Source organism: Scyliorhinus canicula, chromosome 10 (assembly GCF_902713615.1).
Source record: "Scyliorhinus canicula chromosome 10, sScyCan1.1, whole genome shotgun sequence".
NCBI classification, from domain to species: domain Eukaryota; kingdom Metazoa; phylum Chordata; class Chondrichthyes; order Carcharhiniformes; family Scyliorhinidae; genus Scyliorhinus; species Scyliorhinus canicula.
In genome coordinates this window covers 126,507,398-126,525,924 of record NC_052155.1, presented here as the reverse complement: position 1 = coordinate 126,525,924, position 18,527 = coordinate 126,507,398, and the positions used below count along the sequence as shown (strand labels likewise).

General features: G+C 42.7%; 1 protein-coding gene across 6 annotated transcripts in view; it reads right to left on the bottom strand.

Moving 5' to 3' along the window:
• The window catches only part of gata6 (GATA binding protein 6), a 39,329-nt gene extending 23,812 nt beyond the window's left edge, over positions 1-15,517 (bottom strand). The window contains exons 1-4 of one of the 6 annotated variants that reach the window (XM_038809727.1): positions 15,016-15,517; positions 14,414-14,814; positions 9,284-10,187; positions 1,253-1,419 (exon numbers count right to left, since the gene is read on the bottom strand). In XM_038809727.1, coding sequence (XP_038665655.1) covers positions 1,253-1,419; positions 9,284-10,151 — 1,035 coding nt within the window. In that variant the 5' untranslated portion in view covers positions 10,152-10,187; positions 14,414-14,814; positions 15,016-15,517. Of the gene's footprint in view, positions 1-1,252; positions 1,420-9,283; positions 10,188-10,373; positions 10,605-11,243; positions 11,455-11,858; positions 12,041-12,980; positions 13,133-14,413 lie in introns of those variants that run through there. The other 5 variants (XM_038809728.1, XM_038809724.1, XM_038809726.1 and 2 more) reach the window with 5 other exon arrangements.
• Positions 15,518-18,527: the final 3,010 nt, after the last annotated feature.

The following is an 18,527-nucleotide window of genomic DNA, read 5'->3' as shown; positions in this document are numbered from 1 at the left end:
CAATAGTATTTTCCTATTGCCTTATCTCAACTCCATTTGTCTCATTAAATTTAGTGGCTGAAGATACAATTCGTCCGCCGCCCCAGATTTAAAAAGACTTTAAAGTTGTTTTAATTTTAACACAATTAAAAAGGGGGCGTCATTCGTTGAGCTGGGGGTGCAATGGGTTGCAAAACGTTAATTAACACTCTTTTTAAAAGGTTTCTCGCTTTTCTCAAGGAGAATAGATGAAGTCAAGGTGTGATCAGATGAAATCTCAGCGGCTTGTTTGGACTTGCTGGGTTGTCTGCTTGTTGATTTATTTAACACCCATTGCAGTACAGTCGGCCGCACACCAATGCTAATTTTGGTCACATTGTGATAGACGTTTTTAATACCATCAAGCAGCGGGACAATGTGCAGATACTCCTTCGGCAGCTCCTATTGTGTCAAATCACACCTTTCTATCTTTGGTTCCCCCTGGTTACAGGATGGCAGAAATTAATTCAAGTATAAGTTTTTAAAATAAGATGATTGATTCCGGGTTGCTGGTTATTAAAGGGAAGCGGTGACTCGCCTCGCTTCATCTCGAATCAGAAAGGAAACCAGTCGAGAATAGCGAGGACTTTCTCACAATCCTGTTCCAATCAGAGCAGTTTCACAGATACTGACAAACCTGTTGTGTATTCCGAGTAAATATTATTGTTTCTAGGTTAAGATTTGCAGCATTTGCCGTTTTCCCATAGGGAATAATCTAACATTCCTTCCGTGTTACATCTTCTGTGAACAAATTGGACTTTTAGAAAAGATTAAGGGGGGTGGATTGTAGGCAAATCAGAGAAAATCTTAATGCGACAGCTACACTTGGTTTATTATTACTGAGCCATGTTTTAATGTTAACAAAGTGGCAGTAATGAACACTGGGATTTAAACTATTTATTCGTGTTATAGCCGAGGCCCTAATTGATAAATAAACGTCAAGGTTGAGAGTAATACAGTAATAATTGGAAATGGTGAACTTCACAATCTCAGCGGGATTGGCTAAATAATAGGGTGAAAATCATTAGACGGTCTAATGCCTCATTTGACTGTAAATGCCAGTCAAAGAGTTGGGGAGGGGGGGGCTACCTTTTTTCTCTGATGAACAGTTATTTGAGCCTGGCTCCATTTCCTTTGGAGGTATTGCTGCCTTGCAGAGCCAGGTTATCTTGTACACTTATCAGTATACCTGCTGCATCTGGAGTTGAGTGACAGGGTTGCATAAGTCGCTTACCATTCTCTTCGGAGGTTTGATAAGAGGTCGGCTGAGTCCGTTCATCTTATGGTACAAACCGCAGGCGTTGCACAGGTAATGGCCGGTGCCGTCCCGCCGCCACAGAGGGGTGGACATGGACCCACAGTTGACACACTCCCGGGCTTCAGACAGCTCGTCCAGCAGCTCTGCCATCCACACACACAAACATGAACAAATCCACGTTATTGAAAGAATTCCCCACACGGAAATACCGCACCAAACGCTGCACATATAGTAAGGTTCTACTCAATCAATATCCATGCCGCCCTTATTGTGACTAGATGCTGTGAAGGATTTGGACTGAACTGTAAAAGGTTAGTACTAGAGTCAGATAAATAGGTCCTATTTTTTTTTCCAATTAAGGGGTAATTTAGCGTGGCCAATCCACCCAACCTGCACGTATTTGGGTTATGGGGGCGAGGCCCACGCAGACATGGGCTGAATGTGCAAACTCCACAAACACTGACCCGAATTCGAACCCGGGTCCTGGGCGCCATGAGGCAGCAGTGCTAACCGGTCCTATTTTTAAATCCTTTGCTGTGCCTACCTTTCGTGCAAGTTTTCCATCTTTAAATGCAATCCACCTGAGGGAATGCATTTTCATTGCTTTATATTTTGCTCTCCGTTTAAAGGGGGGGGGGGGTGCAATGAATATTTTAATGTCAGATTCTCTTTGGTTTTTAGCGCATTTGTTCAAATCGCCCCAACGCATCAGGATCCGTCCCAAGAAATGAGAAGAATTTCAGGAATTTGGGAGATAGAAATGACCTGGCTGCTGAAGGATAAAGGGTGCGTTTAACGTCTTATCGAAAGAAGCAGTCTGGTTTAGAATAACACAAATAATCTTGTTGAAGGGTGAACGTTATGTCCATTTACAAGCAGGTAATACAGATGTTGCACACATTCGCCTAAAACTCCTGGCTCTCCTGTTTTCGAAGAGGTGAAAACTCCTTAAAATGAATGGCAGATGGGATTTCAGAGGGAACCCGCTGGAAGTATCCAATAGGCAGGTTTATATCTTTGATACCCCCACTGGATATCCATGCTTGCTGAGAGCATTTTAAAATCGGGGGCCTCCCAGCTGACTGAGTAGCCAAGCCCCAACATGTTCACAGCACACTCCTGGTGATCGCTCAACTCGTGCTCTGATTAACTGGATCCGGGCCCTGACTTATGCGGCAATATGTTTTTTTTTTTTGCCACCCTGCACATTCAAAGTAAATGCTGGACATCTAAGCGAGACAGACCCGGGCCAGGTTTTGTTCGCCAGGGTAGGAATGGTTCGTGAGGCGGTTCAGTGGGCTGAGAATCAGCCCAGGAATCCTTCCACACTCTCTCCACTCAAACAAAACGGAGCAGCTCTCACAACCTGGGATTGTTTAATATAAATCACTCCAGATAATGTTCCCTCCACTTGATTGACCCAGTTCGCTGTTTATTACTCCCTGCCTAAACCAATCATTTTTAGTCAAACGAGACAGTTTCCTATTATGTTAATAGACACTCACAATTCGTTACTAATATGTTACGCCGCTATTACCCCACGATTTGTTGTGCTTCAATGCTGACGAAAAACGTCCTTAGTGTTAATCACTAAAAGCAGGCTGTGTAGTTAGTGTAAACCAAATCCGATATATCTCAAAGTGTGTTCCCTTTTTTTAAAAATGTATTCCATTCTCAAAGTTACAAAGTCAATGCGCAGAATGAACGTGGCAAGCTCCTACTCCATCTTATTGCTTACTCCAAAAAAAACAATTCAAATTGAATCCAATTCCTGGTCTCCACAAGAGAGATGCACTCGATGCAAGCTGACAAGAAAAGGTGTTGTATGTACCCCGTCTTGTTCTCCATCCTGCACTCGACCTTAAGCAAAAAGCAGAGAGCCACGCTGCTGTGAAGTTATCAGAGCTGGGCTAAACCTTCACCTCCTCACTCAAGAAAACCTCTTTTTGGTAAATCTCCAATGAACGTCATTCTTGCCGAAGTGTTTTCTAAGTATAACAAAATCCAATGACAAAACTGGATTCCAAGAGAAGATATGACATGTTGCTTATTTTTCTTAACAACCTTTCGCCTGTTGGTAATTGAAAGGTCAATTTATTTATTTTGAATATTTAATAATGAGTAAAGCCGTCTTCAAAGAATATATTTGCATAACTAATTGGGGTCAAGAAGAGCGCCTAAGAATAAAAACGGATCCACTAATAAAGCCCGAAATGATCCACTGTATTTATACCCCATCCCAGCAAAATGAAGGTACTATGGATGATGAAATTGTGAAATAAAGTGGCCTCCCTTCCCCACACCAGTGCTGCCTGCATGTTGAGTGGTTGCAGCGTTTGGGGTTATTATTTCTAGGACAACACTCAAAAGACAACACTCGGAGAGTTCTCTTTAAGCACACAGCAAAGGGGAGCCATGTTGTTCAGTGTTCGCACTTAGGGTTTCTATATATTTTTCAAATGCCTTTTGAGTTGACAGAGCTGGACATATTTCCAGAAGATAGTTTCACTTTTGCTCCCTGTATATACGGCCGATATACATGAATTCTGACCAAAGGTTCCGTATGAACCGTCAACCTGGGTTTTCTCTTCACTGATGCTGGTCATTTCCAACATTTTTGCTTTTGTTGCCATTGTAAAAGATGTATAATCTTTCGAATGATCAGTCGTATAGATGCCAAATTAAAAATGTATTCATTCTGTCCGCAATGAAATAAAGCACGAGCGTCACCTCCCATTCCCCGCGCCCAGTCGGGAAGCCTGGTTGATTTCAGATGGAAGAACAGGCGTTTTGCGCGCTTTCCCCAGCCCACATGCAAGTGCACGACCTGGGGTTATAAATCAGTAGCGCTATAATGCCATCAAATTAGACGGCAGGACCTTCCTCCAATTGTCCCAGTTAATAATGATGATGAATGCAATAGGGAATCCTCCTGGATTCAAAACAAAATTACTGAATTTAAAAGCAAGTGTGATATTGTGCCATTAAAATCACTTGCTTATATCCCGCGCTTTCCAAAATATTTTCTCCCTTCAAAATCTTTTTACTTCCCCCCCCCCCCCCCCCCCCCCACTCCCCCTGTCGAAATTGACCGATCGAAACACGGAGAGTAGACAGGCCTTGCAAAGTACTCCCAAGATTTAGATGTAACCTACAAGTCTACAGGACACATAATTGCTGGAGACCATTGTCTCCTAGATTGATGGCTGCAACAATAAACAGCGGGTAGAGAATCCACCTCGTGTTGTTATCCTTCACAGCAGTCGCTACACAAACGCTTTCTGCAAACACGTTGCCCTGTTTCCCCAGCACCAGAACCGTTTATTTTGCGGCTTGCTTCAAAGTGGATTGATTTAGCGCCATCGTTCCTGTGTTTACCCTGTCCTTGTGGCTAACTGAAGGGAGGTAACAACGAGGAGAGGGTCTCCAAAGTGAGCCCCCACGTCCCAGCTGGGCTGGCAAACGAGGGTTATTCTCGCCCTCTGGGCTGTGTGTGTGACCCGATCGATGCAATTAAACACCACAGTTTGCTACATTGAAAGGGCAAAATGCTGGGGGTCAGAAATAGTCAGAAAGGGCTGGAAATGTTCAGCAACCTGCCACGCTACGCATTGTTCCAACCCAATGATCTAACATAACAATGCATCACTCGTTCAACATTCAAAAACCGGCAAGAAAATGGAAAGTGTGTCATTTGTGTTACTTACAATCGTGATTTTAGACACCAGCTAACGTTGCTGGACCTTTCAACATAATTTATATTGCAGAGGTAAATTATGTCTCATAAACACGTTTAAGTTTTGCAGAAAAGTATGATTTGGTTGCACTTTCACCGATTAAAAAGAAACAATGGCTCCGGCGAGTCAGCATTCGACAACCGTTTGGAGAGAAAAAGGTTTCTCATTTCGCTAAAGGGAAAACACCAGACAGGCCTTTATGAACCCACTTTCATTATGGCTGGACAGAGACTAGGGAGACCCGGGTACATATTTACCCTCAGCCCAAACTGCTCCATTTGTATGTCGAATAATGGTGTTCATAATTAGCTGATTTGGAATTGGGAGTAAACTAGGCCACCTCTTATGCCTGGATCACTTCGGTTTACTCGATTCATCGTGGCTGCAGTTTGGGGGAGAATTTTGCCACAATTGGACCAATTTGTGCTCCCAAAGCATGAGTAAATATAGTGTTCACGGCATTTTGTACCATAAGCTGCTCCTTGACCTACAGTGTGTGTGTGTGAAAACCATCAGCCCTGAGGGATTGATTGTGTTCAGAAACCGTGAATCACACAATGTGGTATGTTATAAAAAATAGTCAGATCCGTTGACCACGAGATGTTACCATTCACCTTCAGAAAAGATCTGTCATTTTTGACCATTTAGCTGGTCTAACCACGACCAGTCATTGATTAGACCGGACTTTACTAAATAATGTAGCAAATGTGAACTTTAAAATGAATGGCAACCGGGAACTTGAGAACGAAAGATATCAGCCTGATCAGTGTTCAAACATTTTTCAATGGTGAACTGATTGAACGAGTAATATTTACTTTGTTTGATTCGGATTTAGCTGAGAGTCCCAACTGTATCCCGAACAGATCTTTGATCTGCATACATCTGGTTTCAGCTGGTCCTCTCCCGTCACTCTGCAAAGGGAAGGGGCGGCGGGCAAAGATAGCAATAGAATCAGAGAGGGGCCCTAAACGGTCGTCTTTACAGCGAGAGCACCGTGGCTCCAATACACATAGAGAGCATTTGGAAAAATGCACTGCAGAATATTCATACTGCCGAATATCCATTGCGGGATATCAAAGGAACAATATCTATTTGATCGACAAAGGCTCCAGATATTAGCACATGTCTCAAGCTTATCATGTCTGAGTCCGCGTGTAGTCACTGCGATTGATGTTAAAGATCTGCCTGTATTGGAAACCATTATGTCATTGCTTTCTCAAAAGGCATTTCAGCCTTTAAAATCTGGCCGGGCAAGATAATGTCACTGATGTGGGCGGGTGGAAGAAATGAAACTTTCCTCTCGGATTTGTGGTTTGACTTCAGCAACAGTTTACGTTTATAACGTCAGTCGCTCAATCTGGGAGGATGGGTACGGATAACAAGCTTTAACTCCTTGTGTCCCTCAGCCTTTGGCCTATGAGGTGGATATCACAATGTCAGGAATGTGGAATTGACCGCTGGCCACCCAATCTTATTTTTAAATAATTCCCTTTCTTGTGTTATTGCTGCAACGTGTTCTCCGAAACCTTACTGAGCGCAAAACAGCCTTCCCGACTACAGGTCACTTTAATTTTTGAATTCAGATAACAGACTGTTAATTTCAAAAGCGTTGTGTCCTAGAGTGCAAAAAAAAACAAACACGACCAAAATACTTTGTAAATTGGCATCTTCATTCAAAGCCGAAGCGTGTTGTTTTTCCCCTAGGAGTTTGTCTTTATAATTTCAGTAATCTAATTCCAAACTGCATTATTCTTCCCTACATCTTCCTATTCGACATCGTCCCTCGGTGTTTTGTTTTTCCTTTTTTCTCACTATGCCCATGAAATTGTGCACGGGGCAGCACGGTAGCATGGTGGTTAGCATAAATGCTTCACAGCTCCAGGGTCCCAGGTTCGATTCCCGGCTGGGTCACTGTCTGTGTGGAGTCTGCACGTCCTCCCCCTGTGTGCGTGGGTTTCCTCCGGGTGCTCCGGTTTCCTCCCACAGTCCAAAGATGTGCAGGTTAGGTGGATTGGCCATGCTAAATTGCCCGTAGTGTCCTAATAAAAGTAAGGTTAAGGGGTTGTTGGGTTACGGGTATAGGGTGGATACGTGGGTTTGAGTAGGGTGATCATGGCTCGGCACAACATTGAGGGCCGAAGGGCCTGTTCTGTGCTGTACTGTTCTATGTTCTATGTTCTATAAATTAAGGACATTGAACAATATATGCTGGAGCCAAAAAGTTACACAAACTCAAGATCGATCAGTTTCTTTTTTAAATGTTGGCCAATGTAAGGGGCGCAGGAAAAGGAAAAGGACTTTTAAGAAACAATTCTCAGGACACAAGAGGCCTTTTGATTTGCTCCTTCATTTTTGGTCGGAATAAATGATGAATTCAATGAAATTATCACATTGAGATTACACTACTCCAGGGGTTGTTACCTGGCGTAAATCCTACCTTTTATCTACTGGCTGTTATCTTTGGCAAATGAGGTGGAATTTCTATTCGTTTTAACATAGTGTCATAATACTGTCATAGTTATGTTACTACTAAATTTTTTAAAAACTTAGAACCATTCCCGATCAATTAACATTTGCTTTCAGATTACCGAGACTCAATGTCGCTTACGTATTTACTTTGCATGTCATTTTGTATCCCTTGAGAATTCATTTTCCTATTCAAACCTTATTGTTTCCTATTGTCAGAGGCGAGTCGATCATGCCAGAATATAGAGAACTCCCCCCCCCCCCCCCCCCCCCCCCCCCCCCCCCCCCTCTTTTTAGGATTTGTTTTTGCAAGACTGCATGATGCTAACACCATTTCTTCACAATTATTTGGCGAATTTCAACAGGCCATCTGCAAGTCCAACTTTGTTTTGAGTTTAGAATCCCACTCGACCATGCAAATGAATGAAAATCTTTTAAAAGCCCCCAAAATTAATATAATTTCCGATATATTTTGCTACAATATAGTGGATTACAAAATAGATTCCGATTTTATAGGTATGAATTATACACACGTGCGTCAGCCACATTCTACTTCATATTGGCATTTGCTGAGTTTTCAGGCTATTGGCAAATGCATATTTCCAAAACCGTTTAATGAAAGATACTGCTGTTTAATTTTGTATTAATTCCAGAACATGACACACTGACGATGATTGTAGACTGTCACGGCACAGGCTTTTTCAGTGGTTAGCGGATACAAGAAGTCCCATCACATTGTACAAATCTAAAGTTCTTATGGCTGTTCTTTTCTTTTGCTTGCCAAAATATGTTTTTTTTTTTGCCTTTGCAAACCGTTACATTTTGATACGGCGTCACAGGACTTTGTTACTTACCCGTTTAACCCAGTAAAACGCGCTGCGGTTAGAACAACGAACATCTTTCGTTATCAATAAACTCGAGTGGGAGTTGGAGAATAGAAAATTTCAATGTGAATTTTATCAACAAGGAAACAATCTTGCTAAATGCATACGTGGTGCATTTGGGTGTCACGAATTGACGATATTTTGGCTTGTGGTTTGGCCATTTCAGTTTAATGTGCTGACTCGGGTTCTGGAAGTTTCTGTACGATTTGATTACCAGTTGCTTATTTCAATGTTATTGGACCTGTTGACTTTTCCCATTTTACTCTATGACTTGCAGTTAACGAAATGTTTTAACTTCCACAATTTTATTTAATATACTAATACGTCAGAGAGGTTTGACATATTCAATGATTTATAACTACTCGGTTAGGTTAACGGGTTATGCTACTGGAATAAAGCCATTCTCACGGCAGCAATACACAAGTGAACTGAGCTTACATTCTAAAGTTCTGATTTATATCCGTTACACGTTGGCTTTTCTTTGACTTTGGCTTTCAAATTCATAACTGTTTACTGATGATTAAGTGATATATTGCCCAAGAACAAGGGCTGATTTAAGTGATATCAAGCATGAGTTCTACCGTTTCTACTGGAATAGAGCAAGTGATATAATAATAATTAAAACAGACACTTCCGTTCGTCATTGTCATTTTCTAACAAGATAGAAATTCCAGACAAACTCGAGAATGTATTGGGAGGTCTGGTACTGACAATAGGAACTGACCGCTTTTACAGGTAAGGGGCCCACCGAACTACAACATTTGCACGGTTTTTGATATCAGAGTCGCACCAACATAATTTTAGGCGGTTAACAGGCCCACGGCGTGGATTCAAGGTGGGGTATTTGAATTAAGGACTGTCGGCTACAATAGAAAAGTAACGACACGTCTCATTAGCAAAGACTGAGAGGGTTGACTCACCTCCATTGGGTCCCCGGACAGGTAGAGCGGTGGGCCTGCCCTGCAAGCTGTGCAGCATTGAATTTTCGAAAGCTCCTGCTGTTGTCCAAGCCGAGGTCAACTGTGGCCCAACGTAAGAAGTGTAAGGGCTGGGATAAGATCCATTAAGAGGCCTAGCCAAAGGGCTAGTGTATTGATCTCTGCCGTTCATAGTCAGACTGTTAGTGTAGCCGGCATCTCGAGCAGCTCCGTTTGAAATGGGTGGGCTCGGCGAGAAGGAGAACCGGCTGGAAACCATATGGTGAGGGCTGCTGGAGCTGTAGGTCGAGCTTTCTGTAGCAGGCTGAGTCCAGGCCGAGTGGTTAGTAACGGGGTGACCCTGTTGGCTCGCTCCGCTGCCCTGGAGGTAAGGGATGCTCTGGATCCTGGTGGTGGGAACATAGACAGGAGAGCTGGTACTGGAGTGCATGAAGTTGTTGGGAACATCGTGAGGGTAGCTACTCGGACCCTGGGCAGCTGCCACAGGCAGACTTTGGTACATTTCAACAGATGGATGGGTGACGAATTCCCTCTTGATTCCCCGGGTCAGAAACAGTTTGCCCGTTTGATCCAGATCCGTGATAAAAGTTGTGAGCTCCTCCGAGCCGTGGCCAAAGGGGACGTAGGCGTCTACTGACCTCCCCTGTACAAGGTGGCTCCTGTCAGTGTCCAGGTTGGTAACTGAAGAGCCCGCTAGCCTCAAGCTCTCTTCCGACGCTGGGGTTTCCTCTGCCCCGCTGTGGTGGCGACCAGCAACAAACTTGAGGTACGGCTGCTCAGGCGGCGAGCCCAGCCCGTTTGACGCGAGATGTTTTGCCACGTTTGACCAGTCGGGTTCATTCAGGTCCATCCAGGTTCTGAGAAATCCAAACGCCAATATTGGGTCCTGGAGATCAGCCCGAAAGAAACACAGAGTAAATGTAAAGAATCAATAACAGCGAGGGGGCGGTAAGAAAAAACACACACACAGCAAGACAAGTCATTCCCCAGTTAATTAAATTAACTCAAGTCTTCTATTATCATACTGTCGCCCAGCAGACCAAAGGAACAATGCTATCAGACACGTAAATACCTTCTCAAAACAAAGGTCCCAGCAACTTGCAGTGTCTGTTCTTGCTCAACACAATTTAATTTGATAAAATGGTTAAGAGTTGAAGGATCATTGACCGGCCAATTTGTGAAACGTATTGAATGTGCCTTGCGTATCTGCTTCGAGAGACTGTTTATATTGACGAGGATGATGAAACCTAAAGAGCCCCAAAGTGTTTCACTTTAGACTACTCCTCGCTGAAGCTCCTTCACTCTCCAAATTGCAAAAGTGATTCTGACCGTGAACTGGTTCCCAAGGGCCTTTTAAACTAATCCCGACATGTAGAGGCATTCGAAGGTGGGGGGGGGGGGGGGGGGGGGAATATGAACTAAAACTAAGTTTGTTATTGGAAAGTTAAATAGTCCCAGTTTAAGATCAGAAATGACGAGTTGTTCTATCGCTTATCCCACGGGGTTTGAATCAAGACTACGTTTAAGTGGCTTTCAGAAAGGCAGACGTTGATATTCTTGAGCCAGAGAAGCAAGTGGCGCTTCTCAACAAACATCCAGAAACCTAGGCAGTGCCATTTTACGTGTTCTGTTTGGCTCCGACTGTATTGATGCTCCGAAAGAGCATGGCACTCTGCATTTATTAACTTTACCTGAGACATATCTAATATAATCACCTTGTTGACTCTTTAAGAAGCTGCTGTGGTCCGCAAAGAGCAGACGGCGGTGAATTCTCTCAATGGGCTGAAAAATCAGTCCCTTTATAAGGGTTCAACATTCATAACATTCAGCAGTGGACATGCCTGGGAGGTCAGGGAAGGGGGGGGGGGGGGGGGCAGAGAGAACATGCCAAATAGCCAGTTCAACACAGCCTTTTCTATCGGTCCCTGTAGGTTTCACCTACCTGCTTTACAGACATTGATTTTTACACCATCCCAGTCTAAACCATCGCAAACTCTGCCTTTCAATCGGAGCTTTACAAACTCATTCGCATTCCTTCCTAGTCGAGCCCACAAGGGAAGCGGGTGACGAGACATGCTCCCTCCTCTTCCCTGGCGCTCCCACCGTTTGCTGCCGACACAGCGTTATTGGAATATAGAAATATAGAAACCGATATTAAAGCCGGCAACTACATTGAAGCGACGTGGACCTGTCCTTATAAGTCCCTGCTAAAGAACTCGGGATCTCGACGGAACTGGCTCAGACAAAACTCGGCAACTCGCAAACTCGAAACTAATGCGTTCTCCGGAGTAGCGAGAGCGCTGAGGTTTCCAAAGATAAGTTCGTCAGAAATTACAGAAACCACACATCGATAGAGATAGGCCCAAAACGAACAGTAAGTAATATGTCTTAGTTACGCCAGACTCGAGTAAGATAACTCCGAGATAAGAACTATCACAGATAAGAACTAAACACGATAAATAACCACAAAACATCCAAGTACTATCACAGCCGTCATTCCACACTTGAACCAGACCGTAGAGCATTCGGAAAAGAGTGTGCAAAGAAAGGTGCCGACCTAATGGTGGTTTGCCATCAGTTAGATCTTTGTAGAAGCCCAGTGTGTCTTAAGACCAGTGTGTCTAGGTGCTGGGTGGTAGAGTGTGAGTCTCTGCTCTCTGCTGGGCTATTTGAGAGGAGGCAGCGCCTTAAACACAATCCACTGGTAAACTGGAGCTGCTGATTGGATTCACACAGTGCTGACTAAACACAGACTCTGCAGCGCCTCCACAGCGGTGCCAGCTCTAACATACACCATGACCCCAGCAAAAACTCACCCACAAGCAAGACTCCCAACTGCTCCACACGTCTCGTTTCTCCATAGAGAGGTGAAGACGGCAAGACTGAAGGAATCGGAGACAGAGAGATAGATTTCTTTTTTTAAAAAGAATGTCAAAATGTTTGTGTGCAACAAAGGACAGGCGAATCTTTGAACCCCCGCTCTTAAAACACGTTAAATAAAAGTAGCACATTCGATACTGCCACCCGGGTTAATTATATGACACACTGTGCATTTCAGAATTAATTGTTGTGTTCAAAACCATGGGGTTTTGTTTGAGGACAGCCAATTTTGCGGTGGTAAATGTTCACTGCACCTGTCTCATTCCGTCCATTTCAGCTACTTTTTCTTGAGGGCCGAATAAGCTGAGAGCAATACGTTTCCAGATATATTATGCAACGTTACCCACACACTAACCTTGCCGCTAGTTTGCTATTAAAGGGTGAAGCGGCCCCACCGCAGGGAGAGAGAAAGAGAGAGACACTGAGAGGTGTTGCGCGGTTAAAATAACTTGGTTGCCCTGAGGTCAGGTGTGCAGTTCGGCATTCACATTTCTATCATCAATCTTCGGCCAGGCCGGGATTCATGGAGACATCAGGCTGGACTGCGGGACAGGGAAATCTGAAAATTCCGACTGCAAGAAAAACACCCGGGAAACACACACACAGCTTCACAACTTCAACAAAGGCAATCGCTTCAAGAGATGAGAACAAGGCATGGTTTGGGTTGAAATTGATTGCCCATGTATTTCACTTTTGTAAACAATTGCGTCGCACCAGTGCCTGCAGTAGATTTGAATAAAAACATCAAAAAAAACAACATGGGATTCATTATTTCAACCAATGACAATCAAATCCTTACCTTCTTACCACTTGTTATGAAGCAGCAGGATATTACACTGTAACAATGCATTCATCTTTACATAGTATCGCCAAACAGTAGAACGATTTTCAATTCCATCTTTCAGAATTATATTACTCTCTGCAAGAGAGTCTGAAAACACTCTCTTCCTACTCAGAACTTATTTAAAAAAACAACAACAATGCAGCTATCTTCCCGCTGCTCTGCCCCACACACACAAAAACCACGATCGATACTGCCGTTACACACTATCAGAAATATCGATATTCACGCGCCACCATATCACTGGGAATGTGGGCATTTTATTCCGACACTTAAGGGGTTTGTATCGTGGCTGCAATTATGCAATCGTCGTTTTTCCAGATCTGCTTTTGAGGTCGTTATCAGTTTTTGCAAAAAAAAATCCTTACGTCCAGTCCTGCGAGGGAGTTACAAATCGTCCTGTATCTGCCGCTTGTTGCATAAGAAGTTCTTACTAATCAATGGTCTGTCCTGTTAATTTGTCTGCGACTGCATTCGAACTATTTGCAAAGGTTTAGTTAAAGCATCTCGGCGTCGGGGGCCTGACACCTTTCCACTGCCTGACCGGGGATCCTTCTTTGAAGACTCCGAGTAAGTGATAATTTACTGCCGCCATTCATTTCATAAACTGGATAATGGACAAAGTGCAAATTGAAATAAACAATTAGTCAGATAATCACGTCAGTGGCTAAATCGCTTTGATTGAAACTGTGGGATGAACTTGTGGCTCCCGGGTGAAAAGAAGTCAAACCTTGCGTGTGTTTACGGTCTGGTTGCTTTATGCATGGAGCAGTCATCTGCATTGACAGGTCGATTTTTTCAACAAAAAAAAGTTTTTAAAGTAACTTTTATGTTACTTTTTTCAGCTCTCAAAGATTAAGATTAAAGTGATCAGGAAAAAAGGTCTAGGATTTCGTTGTCAGGAGATAATATACAATATTGGGACCAGAAAAGAGCAGTTGCAAGAGTCTAGTGTATTTAAAGCTATATACCTATGTCAATATATGTGTGCACTCGCAGATAGCCTGGAGCGTGTAATGCGACCAGACAATTGATGTTAAATAGCTTTTCAGTGCACTTGGCCGATGTATGGAACTGTCTGTTGTGTATTAATTCGGTGAAATGCTAAGTGTCTTCCAGTTTGCATTCACAAGCGATTATTCCTCTAACGCATGGTGCATATTCAAGTGTGAATGCATCTTGGTGTGCAACTATATGAAATATCCTTAGAGCTTGTAATCTCCGTGAAGAAGAATGACTTCTCTTAAGCCTTAGCGGAGTAACTTGGTTTCTAAGGTGGGCCAAAGTATTCATCTTCTAATCGGATTCCTACTTTTCGTGCTGGAGATGTCTGTTTGATCTTGTAAAGGGATCAAATTGATATTAATACAAAGAGCAATTGATTGCATTACCTTGAAAAATGGGACTGCAACTTGTTTTTTTTTGTTGTTGTTGCCGGGCGATGTATGTATCCTTGTCTAATTCTGATGGTTTGGTGTTGACGAGGATTAAAACGAGTCGTCCAACTTTGGAGGGTGGCTGGTTAATATTTGCGCTGGAGAGGAAGGCCGAGAATTTCATACGAGCTTTTTAGTGTCTGGCTCTTTGCTGCCAAGTTGAGGACGGCTGCTGGTTGCACGGAGCTGGAGAGATTGTTGTGCTGTTGCGGTCAGGAAGAAGAGTGATGAGGTGGCTGGACTAAACAGAACAAGCTGTGTGTGTGTTCTCCCCTGATAGCGGTGTTAAAGAATGAACGTTGGACGCCGTACTGTCTCCCCAGCCGAGAGCAGCTCTCTCACATTTTTTTTACAGGCTGCAAGGGAAGAAAGGAAAAGAACATCAAAACATCGGCATCCCCTAATTACTTACAGTTGGATCCGAGCACAATTCAGTCCTCCTGATATGTCAACGTTTGTGCTAAACAAAATATTATTTGATGTTTCATTTTGTGTCCAGGTTTCCCATTAAAGCATGTCTCTAAGTGTAACATACTCCATTGAACGTGTTGACGTACTTTCAAACGAACGATGCTCCAGTTCCAATAAAGGTTATTTTTCGTGCTTCTTTGTGCGTTACTTGTTCACTGGGAGGCACGGACAATTAGAAACGAAATGTCTTTTAACAATTCACCATTTGACAACGTGCATTGCGGTTTAGCAACATCATTAGCAAATCCATTTCAGTCTACTGGGCTATATGAAATGAAATGAAATGGAATGACAGATCGGTTTTAAACGCAGTGGCATGTAATTCAATTCCCTTACTTCATTAAATCCCCCCAGCCCTCTGTAATGCAATCGGCACTGACAATATGAAGATTTCGATCAGAACCTGCACAACCAAACACTGTTTTCTGTCTTCAATCACTAGACCGGTTCAGCTGGAGATTCCGATTGAATAGTCAAATTGCGCACCGTTAATGTTACTGTGAGTTTAAACGTGAAATAAACAATCTGTCATTTTAATTAAAACTGGTGAAAAATATGTTTCTTTTGGCGCGAATGATATGTTTCAATCCCCGATCAGTAATGGTGTGCATGGCCAAATTGGAACGGATTTGCTCAGAATATCACTTATGCAGGTGCGTGGATGAAATTGAAACATTCCAATCGTGAATTTCAAGAGAGATTCTTTCTGTTTCGACTTCTAACCTTTCACATCCAATAGAACACTTAGTGAAACGATGCCTATACCGCTTCAGCACATTCAAGTAAACTCATGATTTTATTGCCAAAGCTGCCCCATAAAAATAAAATCAGAGCCCCGACTGATTAGAAATAAATCTGATGAAGCGTGATATGTTGATAAATAAGTTGCAGTGGTCCCCAAGTGAACGGACTATGAATTTAAACTCCAATCACTGTATATACATGTCCAACTGGAACAAGGCTGCGTCCAGCACTTCAACAGGTAGCACCGTCTGTTTAGAGATGTCGGAATTTCTTTCGGGATCCAACAATAATTGATTACATCATTTTTCTACCATTACCTTGCACTGAAATACTGAAGATATTTTGATAAACGTTTCGATAAAGCAGCGCTCTTGAAAGGGGCGGGCTCGGTGGGGGAGGGACTTTGCTTTTCAGAAGTACAAACAATCCTGCTTTCGTTTAGAGTGAATATTAACCTGCCTGGTGGTGTGTTTTGCACTGACTTTAAAACAAAACGCAGATGAGGCCCAAGTTACACCGTCGTTTTAACTGTGTTCTGTTATTAGAATTAGAATTAGAACAGTACAGCACAGAACAGGCCCTTCGGCCCTCAATGTTGTGCCGAGCAATGATCACCCTACCCAAGCCCACGGATCCACCCTCTACCAGTAACCCAACAACTCCCATTAACATTATTTTTTAGGACACTACGGGCAATTTAGCATGGCCAATCCACCTAACCCGCACATCTTTGGACTGTGGGAGGAAACCGGAGCACCCGGAGGAAACCCACGCACACACGGGGAGGACGTGCAGACTCCACACAGACAGTGCCCCAGCCGGGAATCGAACCTGGGACCCTGGTGCTGTGAAGCATTGATGCTAACCACCATGCTACCATGATGCCCATGAAGCATAATTTTCCTTAATTAGAAATACCTCTATGCAAAGATTAATGGAAGGTTAATGGAACATCGTGTAGAAACATTACAAAATATAACGGGCGATCCAATGCTTTCCGAAATTCCCATATTAATTAATTCTTTGGGGACATATATTGCTTTGTCCCCACAATTTCTGCCCCACTAAAAAAAAAGAAATATCGTCAATGATTGAAAGAGAGGAGGGATGTTTCACCTATGTAAATTCATTTGGGACTAGACTCTAACCCCATTGATCACTCCGAGCAGAAATGTAAACACTTTTACTGTGAAACATTATTTATTATTATTCAACATATTGGTCAAGGTAGCAAATCGCAAATTTATGGTCTGAAACTGACAAATTCGGAATCGGCATCTTTATTATTTTTAAAGAAACATAAAGTGTTGTTTCCCCTGGCATTTGGTATTCTAGCGGTGGACCTGAACAGTGCAAGATGCAAAACTTGGACAAACTGTATTTTTTCAGTAATAGTGACGTTCTGTAATACCAAATGACTATTTTAAAGAAATTTGAAAACCACGTAGGGGGGGGGGGGAATAATTCTTCAAACGGTTTTTTTCACGAAATTAAGAATGAACAATTCATAAAGAAAAACTGAGTACTGAATGGCGTTCCCGCCTTTCAGAATATCCACTGCACTTAGACAGTTGAAGATTTGACTATACATTCCTGTTACTGCTGCTTTAAAAGTGACAATAGTAGAATTATACCTGTTGCCATCGCAGAATCCCTACAGTGCACAAGGAGGCCATTCGGCCCATCGAGTGTGCACCGATCCTCTGAAAGAGCACCCTACCCAGACCCACTCCCCCCACCCAATACCCCAACCCCACCTAACCTGGACATCTTGGGGCACTAAGGAGCAATTTAGCACGGACAATCCACCTAACCCGCACATCTTTGGACAGCATTCAGATGTTTGTTGAGAAATCAGCTTTCACGTGACATTAGTGGCAAAGTAATCAAATAGAATTTAATGGATATTTGTTTCTGTGCAGTGCATTTAATGACTACATATCAGATGTAATTGTTGCCATAGCTTTCTTGTAAGCGTTCCACGCAGTTCAGATATGTGGATTTTTCAATTTTACCCCTCAGGATACAGGACTATTAGTATATATATTTACAAATTATTTGATCATCTGTTTACTAATATATTCCGAGTAATATAGAGGACCGCACCCTCCGGTGAAAACAATCAGTGGGCGGTTTACATGTGAAGGTTGGCTGGTACAGGAAATCGAGGATCCCTCTTCAGATGCTTGGGGCTTAATTCCTGGTTTTAACGTTCGCAATCACACACTTCGAAGCAGATGACAGGGCCTTTAAATTTATAAAGATTAAATATAAAGCAGTTACATAAAAGAGCCAAGGCGGATGAAACCTTCGTGACCATTACAATGTTTCAGCGCTGTGCTTACAGTTGGGGAGTCTCACCTTGATGCCTCAAGAAATCATGTTGACAACAACAACATAATCATAGATTTTTCTGGATATATAAATAGAATTGGATATTTGATATATCATATAGATGTTCCGTTCGTAATGTTGCAAACATTCGCTAAAACTGCGTTTTGACGAATCGCCAGGGAAAGATTTGAAAATATTAGTGCTATGACTGAACATACTGCTATCAACGTAGAAAGGTCTAATTTGATCTTTGTATCTGGACTAACTGTGAAGCGTCGGGAGTAACAGCTGCGGTATAAACGCGCCATATTTAAACATGTTAAATTCACCATGTTCGCATTTGCAAGGGCCACTCAGTCTAATATTTCAACACAGCACTCGGGTTCAAATATTTCGACTATTAATAATAATAATCTTTATTATTGTCACAAGTATACTTGCATTAACACTGCAATGAAGTTACTGTGAAAATTAGAATAATACGATGAGTAAATGTTCCAGTGTTTTATTTTACAAATGT